This window comes from Bactrocera oleae, chromosome 5, assembly GCF_042242935.1.
Source record: "Bactrocera oleae isolate idBacOlea1 chromosome 5, idBacOlea1, whole genome shotgun sequence".
In the NCBI taxonomy this organism is placed as follows: Eukaryota; Metazoa; Arthropoda; class Insecta; order Diptera; family Tephritidae; genus Bactrocera; species Bactrocera oleae.
This window is the reverse complement of record NC_091539.1, coordinates 144,710-163,848: the sequence shown is the minus strand read 5'-3', so window position 1 is coordinate 163,848 and position 19,139 is coordinate 144,710. Positions and strand designations below refer to the sequence as shown.

General features: G+C 33.1%; 3 protein-coding genes across 5 annotated transcripts; 2 read left to right on the top strand and 1 right to left on the bottom strand.

The window, feature by feature from the left end:
• The first annotated feature begins 1,522 nt into the window (after positions 1-1,522).
• Positions 1,523-3,496, top strand: Ran (RAN, member RAS oncogene family). Of its 2 annotated transcripts, none has more exons than XM_014234258.3 (3): positions 1,523-1,674; positions 2,407-2,876; positions 2,948-3,496. In XM_014234258.3, the coding sequence occupies exons 2-3, from the start codon at positions 2,445-2,447 to the stop codon at positions 3,161-3,163; spliced, it is 648 nt and encodes a 215-aa protein (XP_014089733.1). In that variant the 5' UTR covers positions 1,523-1,674; positions 2,407-2,444; the 3' UTR covers positions 3,164-3,496. The 2 variants fall into 2 exon arrangements, with proteins under 2 accessions (XP_014089733.1, XP_014089732.1); XM_014234257.3 differs by having other exon boundaries at positions 1,533-1,696.
• A 1,364-nt stretch (positions 3,497-4,860) lies between these two features.
• hwt (heavyweight) lies at positions 4,861-18,569 on the bottom strand. Of its 2 annotated transcripts, XM_070110586.1 has the most exons (11): positions 17,039-18,569; positions 16,658-16,975; positions 16,102-16,264; positions 10,725-10,859; positions 10,193-10,655; positions 9,011-10,123; positions 7,677-8,905; positions 7,417-7,612; positions 7,156-7,336; positions 6,969-7,088; positions 4,861-6,901 (listed from the first exon to the last, which is right to left on the bottom strand). In XM_070110586.1, exons 1-11 carry the CDS (start codon positions 17,431-17,433, stop codon positions 6,715-6,717), a joined length of 4,500 nt encoding a protein of 1,499 aa, XP_069966687.1. In that variant the 5' UTR covers positions 17,434-18,569; the 3' UTR covers positions 4,861-6,714. The 2 variants fall into 2 exon arrangements, with proteins under 2 accessions (XP_069966687.1, XP_014089679.3); XM_014234204.3 differs by having other exon boundaries at positions 7,677-10,123; positions 17,039-18,568.
• On the top strand, positions 14,896-16,093 carry LOC118682789 (Cuticular protein 11B). Its single transcript, XM_036372604.2, has 3 exons — positions 14,896-15,174; positions 15,236-15,525; positions 15,595-16,093. The coding sequence occupies exons 1-3, from the start codon at positions 15,166-15,168 to the stop codon at positions 15,902-15,904; spliced, it is 609 nt and encodes a 202-aa protein (XP_036228497.1). The 5' UTR covers positions 14,896-15,165; the 3' UTR covers positions 15,905-16,093.
• Positions 18,570-19,139: the final 570 nt, after the last annotated feature.

Genomic DNA, 19,139 nt, shown 5'->3' with positions numbered 1-19,139 from the left:
TGTTTCACGTCGTTTTAAATGACATTATAACTCCAATACAAATATTAAAATCAACCCAAACAAAAAAGTGTAGTATAATACATATATAATCTAACGAAACTTATCCATACGTCCAAAACAAAAAATAACAAACAATTGCAAATGATTCCCATATAATACGACGAACACTAATTAGTTTCTGGTTGTCTGCGAGAAAGAGTCATCATGATTTACTTATAATAGCCCAGAACATTTTATAAAAGGGTTCATGCAACATGTTTTTTAATACGAATTTAAGTAAATTCTTTTAATCAGTTATCTGACACATCCTGTTTTATCTTAATTATCTACGAGTATATGTTCAAACTCGTAACCGTCGTTTTATATAAAAATGTATATCAAAATCAGAATTTGAAATTGCTTACCACGGAAAAGGCGGGTGGAATTTTGAAATTAATATCAACCGGATGGAGGTCACACATTGATCGCATGCTGTGCAGATACATGTAAATTTTCGTTACAACTCTTATATACAATCGGGTTTATACGGCGAGCATGAGGATTCAAAATAGTTTTAAATTATGAAAAGAAACTAAACCTTTATTATATTGCATAAAATAATCAGTAAATAAATTCGTATTATCCATATTATATTGTAACGAATTTCTCGATAAATCGTCTACCTTGTAACTCACTCTTGAGTTCGATCAGTAGATCGCTAAATTAAAGTCCCAATTTAATGGTTATACACTTATCATTAATTCTATCCAAACAACTTAACGCTTTACTACTCATTATCCGAATTTACAACTTCTTACGTATATCTTAATTACTCTTGCACGGCAACACTCTAATTAGAACTGTCTTTACTGTATCCGGCAGCCTTTATATAGTAGATCTTTAACAAAAGTTCGCCACAAGAACATTATGGCAACTACGAATTCGCTGTCTAGTTGCTTCTGGCAATTTATTGTCGATTTGATTTTGTTCTTCACAATATATTTCTCTCTATTAACACTGCCCAGCATATTTTCTAACTTGTGGGAATGTGAAGGTTGCCACAAAGCCTACATCAATGTTGCTATCGTTAAATTCGTAGTCTATATCATAATTAATCGCTCAACTATTTTAAAGACTTCTCCAGAGAATTTAATTTACATTCCATACTTTTTATTTTCATTATGTATTTAAGTGTAAATTTTTTTAATATAAAAAATTAAGAAGATGTTAAAAAATTAAATACATATGTTTATAAGCGTATAATTAAAATATGTATTTTGTCACTTGGTTTCCGAGAAAATATTATTTTATGTTTTAGGTATTGCCAATGAATATATTATGTCTTTTAGTAAGTGTAGTCTTCAGTATTTAAAAGTGAAATATATATATTAGTGGAGTCAGATTTACATTTTTCTCAAATTTCTCCTATCAGTTTGGTATGAGCTGATTGCATTGAAAATATGTTTGAAGCCAATTAAATTGACTTATTAGATATGGCAACTTTCGCATTTATTCACAGTGCAACCAACCTTCGCGATTTTCTTCAACATTCGACAGTTATTCGCCGCAGACCGAACTTGGCAGCGGAATTAAGTTTTTCGCATTTTTCACAGACCAATAGTCCGATTGTGTGTTTCGCGTGTTGTTAACTTCAAATTTTTTTCTTGAAGAATATATTTGTTACTTCAAATTGAGGTATACAGAAACAACGGCAATTGTAAGTTCTGTTTGCCGATGCATAAAGAAAAGTGTTTGTTGTATAATTTTTAAGAGTGAATCTAGCGCGTTCATTTCGGTATTGGCATGTGGACAAGTCTTTGTATAATTTAGCGTGGTTTTATCTATTTTCGTTTTTAATCATTACTTTAGAAAACCCGAAAACTACAATTCCAACATTTCAAGAGTTTGTGAAATAGTTGTAAAGTGGTATGGAAATTTACATTTGCTAAAGAGCTACTCTAAGTGGTTAGCTATTTGTCATCGGCACAAAAATTTTTGCATATGCAAATGTTTCGTTTTCATGAGTTGAGGTTAGGTATTCCTTTCTCATAAGTGACGATTAATACGCAGCTGTCTACCGGCATTTATGTACAAGTTAAAGTAAATATGTTCGAAAAATCGATTATTGTGAAAAATATCACGTAAAATTTAAAGATTTAACGAATTCGTTGGTCTGGTTCACGGCCGCGTCGTTTGTATATAATTTTGGCGCCAAAGCCCTGCTAGATCTCGCAAAATTTTTATATATGTACATGCATATACCATTATATATTTATATACATATATATTTGGATATATGTGTATGAGTTTAATTTGTATGCGTCAGAAAATATTTCTAGAAAGCAACGCTTAGCTTGTATTTTAGTATTTCGATTATTTCTACTTTTTAAAATGTATTATTTTATATACATTTATTTTACTTCCTAGAACATCCATTAAGCAATATCGAAAGAAGCATTTCACAAATGGCTCAGGAAGGTGATATTCCCACATTCAAATGCGTTTTAGTCGGAGATGGTGGTACTGGCAAGACCACTTTTGTTAAGCGTCATATGACAGGCGAATTCGAAAAGAAATATGTTGCTACACTTGGTGTTGAGGTACATCCCCTTATTTTCCATACAAATCGTGGCGCTATCCGTTTTAATGTCTGGGACACCGCTGGTCAAGAGAAATTTGGCGGCTTACGTGACGGCTATTACATTCAGGGACAATGTGCTATTATTATGTTTGATGTAACTTCACGTGTCACATACAAAAACGTACCCAATTGGCATAGAGATTTAGTACGCGTTTGTGAAAATATACCCATTGTCTTATGCGGCAATAAGGCTGATATCAAGGATCGCAAAGTAAAGGCTAAAAGCATAGTTTTTCATAGAAAGAAAAACTTGCAGGTAAGTTTTTTCGAAACAATTTTTTATATTAAATTACGTACATATAGTACATATTCTAAATTACTTTACAGTATTACGACATATCTGCAAAATCAAATTACAACTTTGAAAAACCTTTTCTATGGCTGGCACGAAAATTAGTAGGAGATCCAAACTTAGAATTTGTGGCTATGCCAGCGTTACTTCCGCCAGAAGTTAAAATGGACAAGGACTGGCAGCTACAAATCGAGAGAGATTTACAAGAAGCTCAAGAAACCGCATTGCCAGAAGAGGATGAGGATTTGTAATTTTTCCTTAAAGCCGATTTTACAAGTTATCCAGAACATTTATTTCTAAAGTTACTGCAAAAACGAAAATGGCGAAAAAATTTGAAGTACTAAGATTTACAATGCAGAAATTTTGATATTTATTGGGAAATAGTTTTCCATACCTTTCTTTGTTCATGTAATTGGTATTTAAGTTTTGCTATTTTCTTATTTTTAGTGTACAATTTAAATAATTTTGTATTAAATTAATTTGAATAATACTTGGAGGAGTTTGATAAATAATTTTATTCTGTTTATGTATCCACTCAGGCCTCAATAAATATAAGTTAAAAATGGCCTTTTGGGCAAGTAAAATGTGCGAATAATTATGGCGTAGAGATTGGATCTGGTGAAATAAGAGATTTTTAGCTTGCTAATTGCAACATATTTACAATTTTGTAGTAGCCCAACAATTGAAGTAAAATTGAAGCAGCTGATACAATTGACATTTGCCAATAATTTTGTCAGTTTTAAACATCCCTGTTTCCCGATTGAGAGTTTTACGTAGCGGAAATGGAATCATTCAAAAATGAAAATGTCAGTAGCTAACAGTTGTCAGTATTAAACGGACGTGTTATTTTTTACATAATTTAAGAATAAGATGAGATCAGAAGTGTTTATTTTCAAAGTTGCAATTTCTCCTACAAAGTTGGAATAGAGGGCCTATCTACATTGAAACTCTTGTAATGTCATTAAGGATGGAAATAGAACGTCTACGATCATTTTTCCTACTTTTATGTCGACTATTTTTTATAGTTGCGAGTTGAACGAAGGAAATGTTGGTGTTGCCTGAAATATGAAGTTCGATATGCTAAAGCGCGTAATAAAGATATATTATATTTGCAGGTTAGCATTTTTTACTTAGTGAAATATTATTTTAATTGGTTTTAAGTAGAGAAAATTGTATATTCTATTTAAATGTGTGTGAGTGAGTGCTAAAGGCAAATCAAAATTTATTTCAACGTGCAAGCATCATCAATAAATACATATACACATAAGCATATACGGAGGACAGCTACATAACTTTTCTAATGGCTTCCTGGAATAAACACGTACGAGGTGTGTTCAAAGGAAAGGGTGAACTTTGAAAAAAATACGAATAGGCTTTGATGTGTGAGCTGGTGCATTGTCGTGATGCAGAATCCATGATTTTCACCAGTTATGACCCGTTTGAGCAAACCCTGATCGTTGTTGACGTCATTCACAACTCCTGAGCGATACTAATGCTGCGACATTGCTTTTGCTCAAAATTTAGCAAAACAAAGTCGAAAATCGAAGAGCACACAAAAACGCGACAAATATTTTCTGTTGTCAAAAACAAAATACTAATCGAAATTGGCTCCTAATGCAAGCACATAATAAACATATGTGTCCGATTATAACAAAAACAAAATATCGATAATCGAATGTACATAGCCCGCGAAAAATCAAAATTCTCATTTTCCTTTGAACACACCTCGTATGTACCTTTGCAAGCTTATATACGAATATGCATCCTTTTTACAAGAGCTCTTACAAAATTAATTTGCCATAAATCGTACTCTCGCTGACTCTATAATTACATAACTTTCAGAATTATATACATATTTATTTTCTCTATTGTTAAAATTAACTAGACTTACTATTTGGTTTATTTCGTCCAATATCTGTTCTTTTCCAAAATCAAATAATCATATAAATCGCTTTGGTTAATATGTTTTTATTTATAGTATGAATATCTACGACTATTTATACATCATTGGCTTATGATATCATTTATGAGTATGTGTGCATGAATATCGATCAAGTATTTTTTTAAAATACTACTGTCTTCAAAAGTATTTATTTTATTCTCTAAAAGAATATTTCAAACAGAAACTGCTTTTTAAATATTTTTCTAAGCACACATGTATGCGCTCATAACTATATATATCATATACAATAATATTTTGACGTCTTATTGCATTATTCCTTTTTACCAAAATTTTAAAACTTTCAGCAGTAAAACTTTACCCGGTTCGTACTTAATTGAAAGTGTTTCGTGTGTATTATATATCAAACTGAAAAAGCTTATACTAATATCACTATTTCTACCAGCAATTTTATAGAAATGTTTTATTTTTCATTTTTTATACAGATCCAATACATAATTAAGAATTTTAACGAAACCTTTCTATTTATTACATCTCATGTAAATTGCTACAATATTATAATAAAACTAATTCCAATTTTTTATTTGAAAATGAAAAAATAAACATTTGTATTATAGTAATACATATGTACGCACATTCATAAATTTTATTATCGATGATTAGTTCTCTTGATTTGTAACGTTGTATAGTATTTCCATTTGCTGAACAGATAAAATTTCATAATTCTTATGGTGCATATCAGAGAATGTTGTGCTTTATTGCCCTCAGTATTGATTATTTGTAATATAAATCAAAATCGGTCCCCTTTAAATTCAATATAGAATTTAAAACATATATAATATTAATGTTGAGTATATAGAAGCAAAAATAAGTAGATAAGTGATATCATAAACAAATATTTTATTATGATATTTTGTAACAAACTGCATTCAAATACATCCAGATGTGTAAATGTGATGTTTTCTGAAGAATTAACAAGAATAATTATAATAACTACCTTATTGCACATTCAATATTCGGTACTGACTTTCAATACAAAAATTAAAAATAATTGAAAATATATATATTAAACAAATATTGCACTAAAATCAATCAGATTTATTAATAAGTGCCTAATAGCACATAACTTTTATATAAATTTGTATCTAAATTAGTTTTGCTCTTTAAGCTGCTCAACGAAACTTACACACGAGTGTGTAAGAAACATACTTTATTTACAAGTTCGTTCTTTAATGTGAGGATTTTAAATTAAAATTAATAACAAATACTTTCAAACGAATTTTTTCAAATATATATGTATGTATATGCATGATTTCAATATGTGCGTAAATTTATTATGCATTTTGCAGGTCTTCATGCTTTCGCATATTAGAATTTATGTAAATAGTGCTTATATATTTATGTAGTACTGATGTAAATAAATATGTGTTGTGTATATGTACACTTTATTTAAAGAGTGTCTCATGTGTGGAAGTGAATGTATTTCTGTATGTGCATGTAATGATTTTTTATATCTAACTTTATTGGGATTATAATAACTGCCTATCTTCGCGTCACCTAATATAATATTTTCTAGCCATCATAAGCATGTGAATACATGTAAGTTCATATATCATTGATACGTAACTCCTGGTGCAAAGGCAATATTTTTTTGTCACCCAGGAATACATGCATACATATTAAATAAATATATTTACATATGGGTTTTATGCATTCGTGTTAATTTACTGGTATTGTCTTATTATTTATCGTTTTCTGTTCCTTTAATTTTATCAGTAAACGTGTATATGTTCTTGTATATAATATATTATATATGCATACGTTAGCACCTAAAAACTACATTATATGCTTAATAACATATGTACATATCTAAAGTAATCGGAAATTATCTCGTAAAAAGGCCTATAATAACTGAACTATGACTGGCTCAATTAAGCACATATGCTCTGCTCCACGAACTGGCAAGCGATTTAAGCAAAAATGTCGGATCATATCGGGAACAGCTTCAAATGGACGACTAAACTGGCCTAAAATGTATTGGCCTGATTCGTTGCGTTGGATGCGCATATGCATAAATCCTTTGGCACCCCTAAATTTATTTTAAATTATTTATTTTTATACCTTTGGTTACCAAACTTTTTCTTGTAAATACTTACTTAAGTGAAAGTGAATAGTCTTGCTTGGTGGATTCGCAGTTACGCACAAGGAAACTTCCTTCATTGAGGGGCCGTAAGGTATTTTCTGCTTCGATGCGAGTAATGGCTCCATGATACCAACTTTATCGAAAATAATAAAAACATTGATTTATATTGTTTTAATAATAATATGTAAAATGTATCTTACCCTTGACGCTCAAGTGGTATAGAAATATCAATTAAATCGACAGCTGATGTGAAGCCTTTTGCTATGTTAAGATTGAGTTCCTTGTTGGATGAAAGGCCTCGTAAATCGAGACTGCCGAATTTATTTGTTGGACGCGGTTCATTAAAGTTTAAAGTTAAATTTTGTCGAAAGATAGCACCATCTGTGTCAAAGAAAACAAATGTTTATATTGTATTAACTGTACAGCTCACATTGAGCGTTACATTTTAAAAAATTACTTACCTAACTTCAGGGAGATCTTGTTTTCATCACGCATTGAATGACTAGAAGACGCTTGTGATAATCCGCTGGATTCAGTACTATGACACGAAAGCCCTGTTTCTGTTTGATTCGTGCGAAGTCGTCTTCTCAGTTTCGGCATGTCAAATGGTAAATCGCCCAAGTCCACGGAAGTGGCACTTCCGGATGTACAAGCTTCCTATAAATAAGTAATGATAACCATCTGAAAATAAGATTTGCCATTGTTTTTTCTCTGTAATTACCTGTTGTAGAGCCTTTTTTCGTCTTAATTTTGGCATATCAAAAGGTAAATCACGTAAGTCTTTGGGTACCCCGCATGAGTGTGCAGCAGTCGCAGCTGCGCTGGTGCTGCTCTCATTTACTTTGTCAGACTGTGGGAAATTAAGCTTTGAAAGACTAAAATTTTGAATACCAGCACTTAATTTTGAGTCTTCGCGCGAATGAAGTGAAATGCCACTATCCGAACCAATAATTTCATCGGTTAAATTGAGAAGTGTCTTGTTTGCGGGCAGCTTCTTTTTCTTTAATATATCTGTTGATGTCTGCTGTAGAGGTTTTGTAATTTCAACATTTAATGTTGAAGTGTGGGAACCTGTTTGGAGTTGTTGACCAATTTGCGTAATTTCCTCAGGGGAGGTATGTTGAGTTTTATTTTGTTCTGACAATTCGGAAGCTGGTTCTTGGGAAGACTTGTCTGATATTGGACTTAAGATATGTAATTTTGAGTGGACAACAATAGGTGCTCGCAAAGGGAGCGCAACGCTCGAGCTACCAGATTCAGAGCTATGTGAACTCAACGAGGTTGAGTTCCTTGATTCTGAACTGGAAGTACTTCGATTTCCTTCACTGGTACTCGACCGCAAAGATTCCATGCTGCCACCACTACTCGATGTGGCAATGCTTTCGGTCGAGGAGTAATTATGTGGCCTGCGACCGTCATTTCCCACATGGTGGCGGTGGGAGACGTGGCTTTTTCTTAGTTCCAATACTCGCCCCGATTCAATAACAAATGAGCGAGGTCTGTTCCGACCTCTTGAACTGTGCGATTGTGTAATATTATGAATGTTTCGTGAAGTTGAAGATGGTGGATTAACGTATGCGCTATCTGTGATGCTGTTCTCATTACTAGTACCCACAGATACAGCAAGTTGATGTTGTTGACGCAAAGAAGACTGTAGTGGAAGACGTAAGTCTCGTAATCGTGGATGAGCTGGATTTGTATATGGCAAGTTCGGAGCACTTTTTATACTATTCATTAGAAAACGATCATGTTTCCCTGGAAATTTAATCGGTAATGGAGCAGTTGACGGAGGAGAGGGAGTGTATCCACGAATAGGCAATTGCGATGTAGAAGTTGATGGTAAATCCATTTGTTGGCCATCATTTTGATCACTAACAAGTACTTTTTCGATGCCTGCTGTTATTTTTAAAATATGAGTTTCATAGTCAGCATCTTTCGGAGGGTCACCTTCTGTAGGGAAAGACGAAAGTGGTGAGCCATTTCCACTCGCATTTCCGCCTGAGTTGCTGCTTTTCTCTTGTATGGCATGATTTTTAGAATTTTTTAATCTCTTACCTTCGAGACGAGACTTCACTTGTGTAGATTTTGTAGGACGAGGCTCAGGCTTTATAACAACATCAGTACTACTGTTCGGCTGAAATAATACAGAGTGGTTTGTAACTCGATCAACCTCGTCAAGATCATCGTCCGATTTAGCTATTTTACAATCGAACGCTGTCTCATACAATTGTCGTGTTCGGCTAGACATTTCGTCGTCGTCCGCCTCAGTAATTGTACAATTTAATTGAGTTTCACTGTTTTCTTCAAATACATTTCCAATAGACGAGTTTAAATTGTTTACGTCTGGTACACAGTCTGGGCATTCATGTACGCCATTTGGATGGACGTAAAATATACTACGTGGTCGAAAGAATTCGTCAATGTCGTCTCCAACAGTCGGTGCAACACAGGCGCAAATTGCCGGTCCGAACTGTTTATGAGGAGGCATCGACGAATTGTCTTCCGCAACTGGCAGGACCTGTAACTTTTCAGTCTGATGAATACAAGTTCCTGTGTTCACACCTGCGCAAATTGGTTGAATATTACATGTTTTTCGGACTAAAGCTAAAGCCCTTGCATGCCACTGTCTACGCTTCTGGCATTCACTACAATCAGATTCTTCTGAAGTCGAAGTGGTAGGCGAATCACAACGAATTATATGTACTCCCTCCTCAGTAAATGAGTAGCGTTTGGGTGTCTCAATAGAACCAATGGCTGATACTAAGAGTGGCTTTGCAGAGTTTTTATCTTGTTCAATCTGATCTTTATCGTGCTCTTTATCTTCTGGTATGTCAAGACTTGTACTTTTACGATAAAAACCTATATCAATAGATGAATGCGTCAAATGAGGTGGTTCAGAAACTGTCGATTGGCGGCTTTTATTTTTTGTATCCTTATCTGGCGCTCCTATCTCGTTATCTTTCGATTTCAATATGTCCGAGTAGTAATATGGTGACGGATTTCTTTTGCTAGTATCTGATGGAGCAGCTACCAATTTACGAGGACTTCGATATAATTGCGAAGGTAATGCTTGCACAAGGTCGTCAGATATGCTATCAGGTGAATTAAGTTCAGGAACTTTTATGGATTCATTGTTTTCATCACCCGAAGACTTAGGACCTGATGAATCTGAGGACAGATATATATTCCACAATTTTAATCAATATATGTGTATATACTATAATATCTCGAACTTACCTGAACTGCAATTAGAACGCTTAGTTAGTTTTTGATCTTTAGAGGCGCTAATCTGATGGGGAGACCGTTGATGTCTATTTACCCTTCGCTTTAATCTCTTCTGTTTCTGTTTCTTGTGACGCTTAGAATCTTTAGGATCTGAGTAACCTTCAATAAGTTTAATCGATGCGTGCTTTACTGTTGTGGGAAGAGGAGGATGTGGTTGAAGAAGGAATTGCGGTTGCGATTGCGTTTGATTATTCTGGTTATGTGATTTTAATTGAATAGAGTGGGTGTTTAATGTTTGTAAGTCAGTATGTTCAGATTGATTAGAACGTTGTATGCTGTTCGAAACATGTGTAGGTGGAAGTATATTCAAAGTCGTCTTGTTTGTTGGTAACGTTGATAAAGATGCTGATGGTGGTGGTGGAGGTGGCGCTTCTAAGTCTTGAAATTGCGTTTCTTTCCTTTCGTTTAATGTAATCTGCATAAATATTTAAAACAAATAATTACAAAATCGCAAATTTGCATAACTATATATGTATTAGCTTACAAATTCGGTGTGTGGACTAGGATGAATCCAATGTTCTGGATTTATTGGTATAGCTTCTGCTAAGCATGGATCAAAGCTGGACGGCCGTTTCTTAACAAAATCAACTGGTAAACTGTAATCGTCACAGATAGCAATCTGAAGTGAAAACAAAAATTTTTGTCAATATTTCAATTTCAGAAGTGTGTACTGTTATTGCTGTAATTCGAAGGGAATTTGAGCTTCGCACCTCAAAGTATAATTGTAAACGATATAGTTTCCGACAATCATAGCAATACCATTCAAGATATTTTTTTTCGTGCATTTCCATGCTTGTAGAAGAAGATAACCCAATACATTTGTCGTGAAAAAGACGTGAACATGGTCCTGCACATTGTACAGTTAACTCATTTGATGAAAAGTTTATCCAGCACCGACGACAAAACATTTTTATCTATTTTTGTTTAATACAAACTTTTACCAATAAATCTGCGCACCTTTACTATAAGGATTACCGTTTACTACTAACCAACTTTCTTAGCATTACAATTTAAGATCTACTGTCACATAACATTCTCTCCTAATATAGAACGTACGTGAGGGGACATATGTAGATATGATTTCAAGCTCGAGGCTATTAATACATTTTGTAGTACGAATGTTGTTCCTCTAAAGAGATGCTATTGACTGTGAGTTCTTTACAAATATGAAACATGGCTTTTCTTCTTTCTTTTCGCTATGAGGTGTTTACCTTGCTTAGATGAATGCGTCAAAGGAGGGTAAACGCATCTCATGTTTTATTTCGCATTCTTTTCATAACATGTAGCTTGTCCAATAAAATGACCCCAACTCGACTTATATATATAAAGATATTAAATTTCTAGTGTATGTATATATACATACATGTATGTATATAGGTATGTAAATGTGAAGAGTGTAAAAGGAGTATAGATAGTTATCCCAAATTAATTTTCATTAATGTTCCAGACTTTCGCAAAAATATATGTAATTAAATTTGCAGAAACAGAACTAGTTATTCTATAATTAAAACACTACATACTGATGTATGGACAACCAGAGGTGTACGTACATAGGTATTTATTCGGCACATAAGTTTCACAAGTTTTGTGATGACAATCGACTAAGGCATTGGGAAACCCCTCAAGCGGGTTCCAAAAGTGTCCCACTCTCTTTTTATCAGCAACGATGAGTCATGAAGGTCGTGACGAAAACAAGGTATACGCTGTGGCGCTGTGACTAGTATTTCTTCGAAATTTCGAATTATTTGCACATGTGTACACATATTCATTGCATTATATTTACATTCGAAGAGAGTAAAAGCGTCTGTGGAAAAGTGATGGCGAACGCAACCGCTCTTTTCAAAAAAACTACAAGTTAAAAAATAAACTATAAAAGTACTTACAAAATAGTACTTCGATGCTGGGAAAATCAATCTTGCCATTTGTACGTATTTTTATAATTTTCAATTAAAGATTCATATGTTTTAAAGGAATCAAACACAATAATTAAAATCACGAAATATTTCTACTGCCGATTTTTTCAACATGTGAAACACACAACGATAATCCACACACACAAGCATATACACAAATGAAGAGTATTTAGTGAACTTACGGAAATGGAATATATTACATATTATCTCACCTTTTACAATTTCCAAGATTCACGAAACCTCAATACTAGTTATACAAATATAAATCTTTTTTGTACATTAACAATAAAGTAAATAACAAAAAGGACAATTTTCCAAAAAAAAACTTTGTATTGAAGATGGATGGACTGTGCAATAGTTAAAAGCCGTTCCACTACGTTGTGGTGATATGTACGGTTTGCGTTCTACTTTGGTAATATGCGACTTTTCACTGATTCGGTTACAAAATTGGATGTATATACACAATACATTTCGTTTGTAATTTATTTTCAACTTAAATTATGAAATAAATTCACGAACCGGAAGGTAGCTTTATGTTTTTGTTTTCCTATTAAATAAAATAAAACGTTTCAATCATAAGTAATCTGTTTGTTTCACTTGACGTTGACTTTAGAACTGCGGATATAATTTGCAGAAAGACATTTCATCAAATTCAACCCTTAAAAGCGAAAAAGTAGGGTTGAAGAGCTGTGAGAGCGATATTCGATTGCGAAAGCTTTTGCAATGCGGATTCATACTCTCTTTTAAACATTATATTCGAAAATATGGATGTTAATTATCGGATGCATCGGATTTTAAATAAGTAATTAGTTGTGGATTTTTTTAAGTTAAAAAAATATATAATATATGTATGCATGCATCATCAGTTTTAAACCGCACAATGTATGTATCTTCAGGTATGACGTGTGAAATCGTGAACGAATGAAAACTGTTGACAAGTAATATTTTAATTAGTAGATAAATTAATTTATATAATTTTTTGGTATTGATAACAGCGAGGCCATACGGAATTGTTTGTAATTCTAAATATCCACGAATACTCTGTGTATAGAATTTATTTGTAGTTCTTCCCAGGTCTACATTTTCCATAGTTTTATCATCATTTACGTATCTATAGTATTTAACATATTTTATATTATTTTTTGAATTGGATACATTTTGTACGTGTACATCCAACCAAAAATTATAACAAAATTGCATGATTCTCCTATTACATTGACGTGCATATCTTTATATAACAGTAAATATATATGTATATATATATATATGTGCATGTATACATATCTATGTCGATTGTCAGTCATAAAGACGAATGGTTGTCAGGAAATCCGTTCATAATGAATTCAAAATACTGTGTTTCAAATTCGTGACACATCCAAGCATCTTTAACAATAATTACTCGTCTTTATGTACATGTATCCATACATACATATGTGTATGCATAAATTGGTACTCGTGTCAAGAGTGTGTTATTGGTCAAAACTTTGCATTCAGGGAACAAATAAGAGAGTACATTTGAGTAAATCTATGTATTTACATACATACGTACATGTAAGTCGCCAATATTTAGCAATAACGCTGTCGCCGGTAGATATTTGGCAACTAAAAGTTCGTTCTGAAGACATCGACTATTTTTTTCGATCTTGCATTTGTGCATTCTACCGAAGCTGTGCTCTTTTTTACAGCATTAATACGTTACTGGTATGTCCCTACATACATATGCATATGCATATTATGTTCGTAGTCTTAATTGTGTTAATTGTTGGGGTTTCTAAAAATCAATTCAATGTTAAATTGGCGGAAAATTAAGAAAAAAACAGTTAATAGAGTCTAAGAACATATGCATATAACCATAAATTAGCATATTGTCTTAGTATTTTTTTGAGCAAATATTAAATCCAATGCATAAAAACACATGCAGATATATATGTACATATGTATATATTATTCTTCCGTCGTACATATTTATACTCCGTCTGCCTATTAACAGCGCAGAACTCTTTTGGTTAAAATGATCGCGTACATAAAGTGCTCACTTTTTCAAACCAAACCACATCAATTTAAAACGGACAGTCAGTAAGAAAAAACGGGGATTGCCCAAAAATGAAAAGCGTGTGTTCGACAATGATTAATAATGCATAATATAGTTTTGACTTGTTTGCCAATTATAAAGTTCTAAATTCTTAAGAGCAGATGCTAATAATAGCACTGATCTTTTGATCTTATTAACAGTAATAAAAAATACAGTTTAGCCTGATCAAGTGAAACGTAAAAAGTTGTAAACTTTTTGTGCAGCGCCATAGGTTTATAAAATTAATATTTTTACTTAATATGAAGCAGAACTTAAAGAAATGAAACAGAAGAATTAAATATATTTTTTTAAGCAAAATGCATGAGACATTAAATTAGATTTATTTAAATGAGATTGCTAAACTTTACCGCGTTTGGCTGTATATTGCATGTACATATGTACATAATTATAGCGTACCGACTTCATTGTCGAATTATATTTACTAATTACATATAATAATGTGCTTGTATGTATGTATGCTCATATATATTGATTAACTCAATTCAGTAACGCGTTTAATTTCAAAGATTGATTAATTCAATGTTTTTAAAAACGCTGAGATTAAGATTAGTCATAAAACAAAATTAGTTATTCACTTATACCTATTTCTATATTTAAAAATAGTTGCAGAAAAGAGTTTTTATATTATATAATACGCTTGAAGACTTCTTCGTATTAAATTGTATGACTTCTTGTTGTTGAGATGTTAGAGTATTGGTGGAATCAACTGACAAATAAAAAAGAAACGGTTTGAAATTTAGCTAAATGAACGAAGAATAATTTGATAATCCTATGCCATTTTCGATATTCTGCTATAAAAGAATGTACAGCATAGTTTACAATCGACAGTCTCTTCAAAGTTCCCGTCAGATGCAAAGCAACCAAAACATTTTTATTAGCCAGTTGTAAATAACAATATAAGATATTAATTATTTTTAAAAATGAAAGGGGTAAGTAAAATGTTAATATAAAGATTTTTATATAAATATACAAATTAATAATCTCATTTAGCTAATTGGTTTATTTTTTTTGTACGAGTACGTGTTATTTTCAAAAGTTCTGAGCCTAGCTCAGCCTTCCTTAAAATATTTACCGGCTGGAAATATTGGTGTTCCCTCTCGCCAATATTTGGCATCTCATCGAGACAGAAACTTGCACTATAAGAGAGTGAATGATGCGCCGAGTGTTACAGAATACGAACATGGTACAGATAGTGGACGAACAAGGTATGTTGCAACAAAGCATATACCTATCGTCAGACAGGACTACGTAAGCGATTCAAGCGGAAGTTATAATTTTGGGTAACATTCTTAATCAGAAAACTGAAGATCTATACTCATTCGACATGAATATTTAATTGATCCAAATAGATTCGAAACTGCAAATGGTATTCAACGCGTTGAGTCGGGTGATATTCATAACAAACCAAAAAGCTCACTAAACGTGCAAGGTTCCTATTCTTACACAGGAGATGATGGTCGTACATATACCATTAATTATAGAGCCGATGAAAATGGATTTCATGCAGAAGGTGATCATTTACCAACACCTCCGCCCTTGCATGATCAGAATGGTGTTGGAGGAACTTTATCTAGCAGAGGTTCTCAAAACAAAGCCAACGTGTATTCACCATCGATTCAATATCTACCATCACAGCATTTTTATTCGAAGCGGCATTAGAAAGGCATTAATAAAAGTGTTTTTCTATATATTTTGTGAGATTGACCAGCCATCTCACGAAATCATCCGAAATTAGTATCATATTCATATTTAGTGATATACATATGTGTAGCATAACAGGCTCTCCTTTAATTTTATACATATATTTAAAATAAATACTTAATATTTGCAATTCATTTTAAATTTTAATATGTTACCTGTTTTTTCATTGTATCTGTTAGTTCGTCGATACACTCCTTTCGTTCGAATCTTTCGAATTTGAAGCTATTAGAGCGATAAAGTTCGTTGTCTTCATGTCGTCGATTCCGGCATAACCGTCGCATTATAATATTACCACTGCCACCTCCTCCAAGTCGTGGGCTATTTCAAATGAGATAAAGTGTAATAAGATCTCAGTATTTCAACAAGTAATGAAGTACATAATTATTTGAAACAATGAAAGTTTTCATATGAACTTAGCATTTTTACTGGTTTCATGGGGATCATATTGTCTATAACCATACTTTAGTAACTGTAACGAAAAGTGTTAATTGTTTTAAAACCTTTACTTTGCTAGATGTTACACTGTTGCACAAAGGAAATTATTGATGTAATCTTAAGAGGGTTTGAAAGGCAAATGCGTTCGTATGTACACATTTTTAAATAAAAGATGCTCGAAAATACTAATTAAGCATTAGATTAGCTATGCCTTATATATTGAGTTCAAGATTCGTTATGATTATGTACCAAGTTCATATTAACTACTGTGCGTACCCGCATGGCTTGCAATGAGTCATGTGCAAATCCCAGTTAAGGTGAAAATTGAACATGCGAAGTTTCGCAACGGCGCGTTGTCGCAACGATATGTCTGGAGTAGCTGATATGGCTGCTGCTGTTGCTGTAGTGGTAGTACAAGTTGCTGTTTGTATAGAATCCACTTCCCGACCTGTATTAGGGTACATCATAACTGTGCCACTTGGCGCAGAGGTAGCCATTACACGGCTTGACGAAAGCCTTAATTGGCGGTGATGACGGTGACTCCCAATTGTGCCATCAGAAGAGTCTTTTATTGTGTAAAAACCACCAGATGATCTAAAAATATTTTTATTTAGTTTTATTCGTAACGAAAACGTAAGTAATCCAATGAATACTTACGACATATTGTCACCACCGCCTCCTCCGACACAACTGACTCCAGTTCTGCGCGAACGACTTTTACGACGACGTCGTCTACGGCGATCAGATGATGCATGGCCATGGAGGACGTGTTGGCTCAGTGATTTTGGATATTGCGATGGTATATTCTTTACCTCAGTAGCTGTTGTGGGTCCACTGCCTACCGTAACTAGACCGCTTGCTGCCAAACGACGACCAGTGGCAGTACTGGAGGGCATGTTGCCCGTGTTGTTTCCACTCGCAGCTGTCATTCCCATGGTGCCATCGCAAATACCTCCCCCTGAACTTGTTGTGTCAGCAGATTGTGCGACGGTTGCTGTTTTTGACGAACGACCACCAAAACTGTGATTAACTTTCCGCCACATACGTTCCATTTCAAAGAACACATACGTTGATTGAAGGGGCTTGCAGTATGCACGTGATGTTTGAAAGTAACTATGACAAACAATGTTGATAGAGCGCCGATCTTAATTTTTTAATATAGTAAGGAACCATTTGAGTTATTTTTTTTTTGAACTGTTTAGACAAAAGGAACCATACAAGTATTAGTAGATTTTGTTTGATTATTTATTTATTTATGTATTTTTGATTTTTTCGTTTTCTAATTCTTCAATTTTTACTAGAATATATACATATGTATATATTTTGTAATTATTATTATATATTTTTGTTTATTCCGCACATTTGCAAGCATTGAGCTAATGCGAATTTTTAAATTTCAAGTCCCCATTTATATGTGTCTATGGGAAGTTATATGTACATGCTTATTTTTTGGGTATAGTCTATAAAATCATTATTAACTGCTAAAATTAGATCTGTACTATTTCGGAGAATTAAAATAATTATTATAAATTAACACAACTTTTAGGAGAATTGCTCAAATAAAAAATGAGTAGACACGATTAAAGGCTGTCTGCTGAACTGAGTACCTTAAAGGAATCGCATTGTCATTGCAGGAACTTAGCTGTGTAGTGCACTACAGTTTTTGCCAGAATGTTGAATAGTTATTTCGATATACTTTTTCAACTGTTATTACACTACTAGTTTAGATCATCAAAGGCATTAATTTACAGGATATTGAAGGAATTGTATCAGCAAAAATGTAAAGACCATACACATAAATATCGCTTTTGTAACGTATACACCAAGGATAGGCTGACGGATTTTTTTCTGTGGTGAACACAATCACTGATTATACCAAAACACACACACTTTTCCATAACTATCTTTATAAAAAACGAATATGCGCATTTTTGTTTTTATTAATTTAAGAATATTGAAATATATTTTATATATTAATTGACAATAATGAAAATGGACACGTTTTTTGGAAATTAGTAAATTTTTATGCACTGATATATACAGTACTCGATTCTCGGCAAACCCTTCTGCACGAATAAAATTTCCACCATAGGAAAAGGTTTGCTCTGTTGGCTCAAAGCTTTTGATAGAAACATTTTAGAAAAGCTTTTCGCTCACTCGCCACCTGTCAGATGGCAAACATCAACAATTTCAAGACATCCTTTGGAAGGTGGTGGAATTTCCTTTTCAATTTATTCAAAATCAACCCTCGCACAATTCAAACGGCTCATACATTTATACTGAGAGTTATATTGTATTTTGCTCAGTGGAAGCGCGTTTTACTGTGAATAGACGATTTTCAAAAAGTATTGGTTTGCGTATTAAATTCTCTGATTCATAAAACTGTATGCATATGCCCATTCTATATGTACACTTGATTCATACAAGTTAAGTATAGCATGCACGTAATTTTCGTATTCCTAGGTTGTAATTAGACTGAAAAGTTCGGTATCGCATCTACGGTGGGAATTTCGTGAATTCACAATTGACCGATTTACGGTATCAAAATTAAAAATGACAATATTCCAGGATTTGTACTTCGAATTGTTTCCGTATCTAAGGTATATTTCATATATGGTCTTAGTGGACTTTTTTTTTTGAATATTTGCTGAAATAAAAATTAATTTTTAGAGGTGTTTTAAGTATTTGCATTGAACTCATCACACAAAGTCAAATTTGAGTTTAATAAGCTCACAATATTACAAATCAGCTAATATGT

Bases quoted from the DNA above. Each gene is read 5' to 3' on its own strand.
- Ran (XM_014234258.3), top strand. From the start codon at position 2,445: ATGGCTCAGGAAGGTGATATTCCCACATTCAAATGCGTTTTAGTCGGA. The intron at 2,877-2,947 runs GTAAGTTTTTTC...ATTACTTTACAG, and splicing joins ATAGAAAGAAAAACTTGCAG to TATTACGACATATCTGCAAA.
- LOC118682789 (XM_036372604.2), top strand. The intron at 15,526-15,594 runs GTAACATTCTTA...TGATCCAAATAG, and splicing joins AGCGGAAGTTATAATTTTGG to ATTCGAAACTGCAAATGGTA.
- hwt (XM_014234204.3), bottom strand. From the start codon at position 17,433: ATGGAACGTATGTGGCGGAAAGTTAATCACAGTTTTGGTGGTCGTTCG. The intron at 7,337-7,416 runs GTAAGTAATTTT...TCTTTGACACAG, and splicing joins CAAGATCTCCCTGAAGTTAG to ATGGTGCTATCTTTCGACAA. The intron at 7,089-7,155 runs GTAAGATACATT...TTTTCGATAAAG, and splicing joins ATACCACTTGAGCGTCAAGG to TTGGTATCATGGAGCCATTA.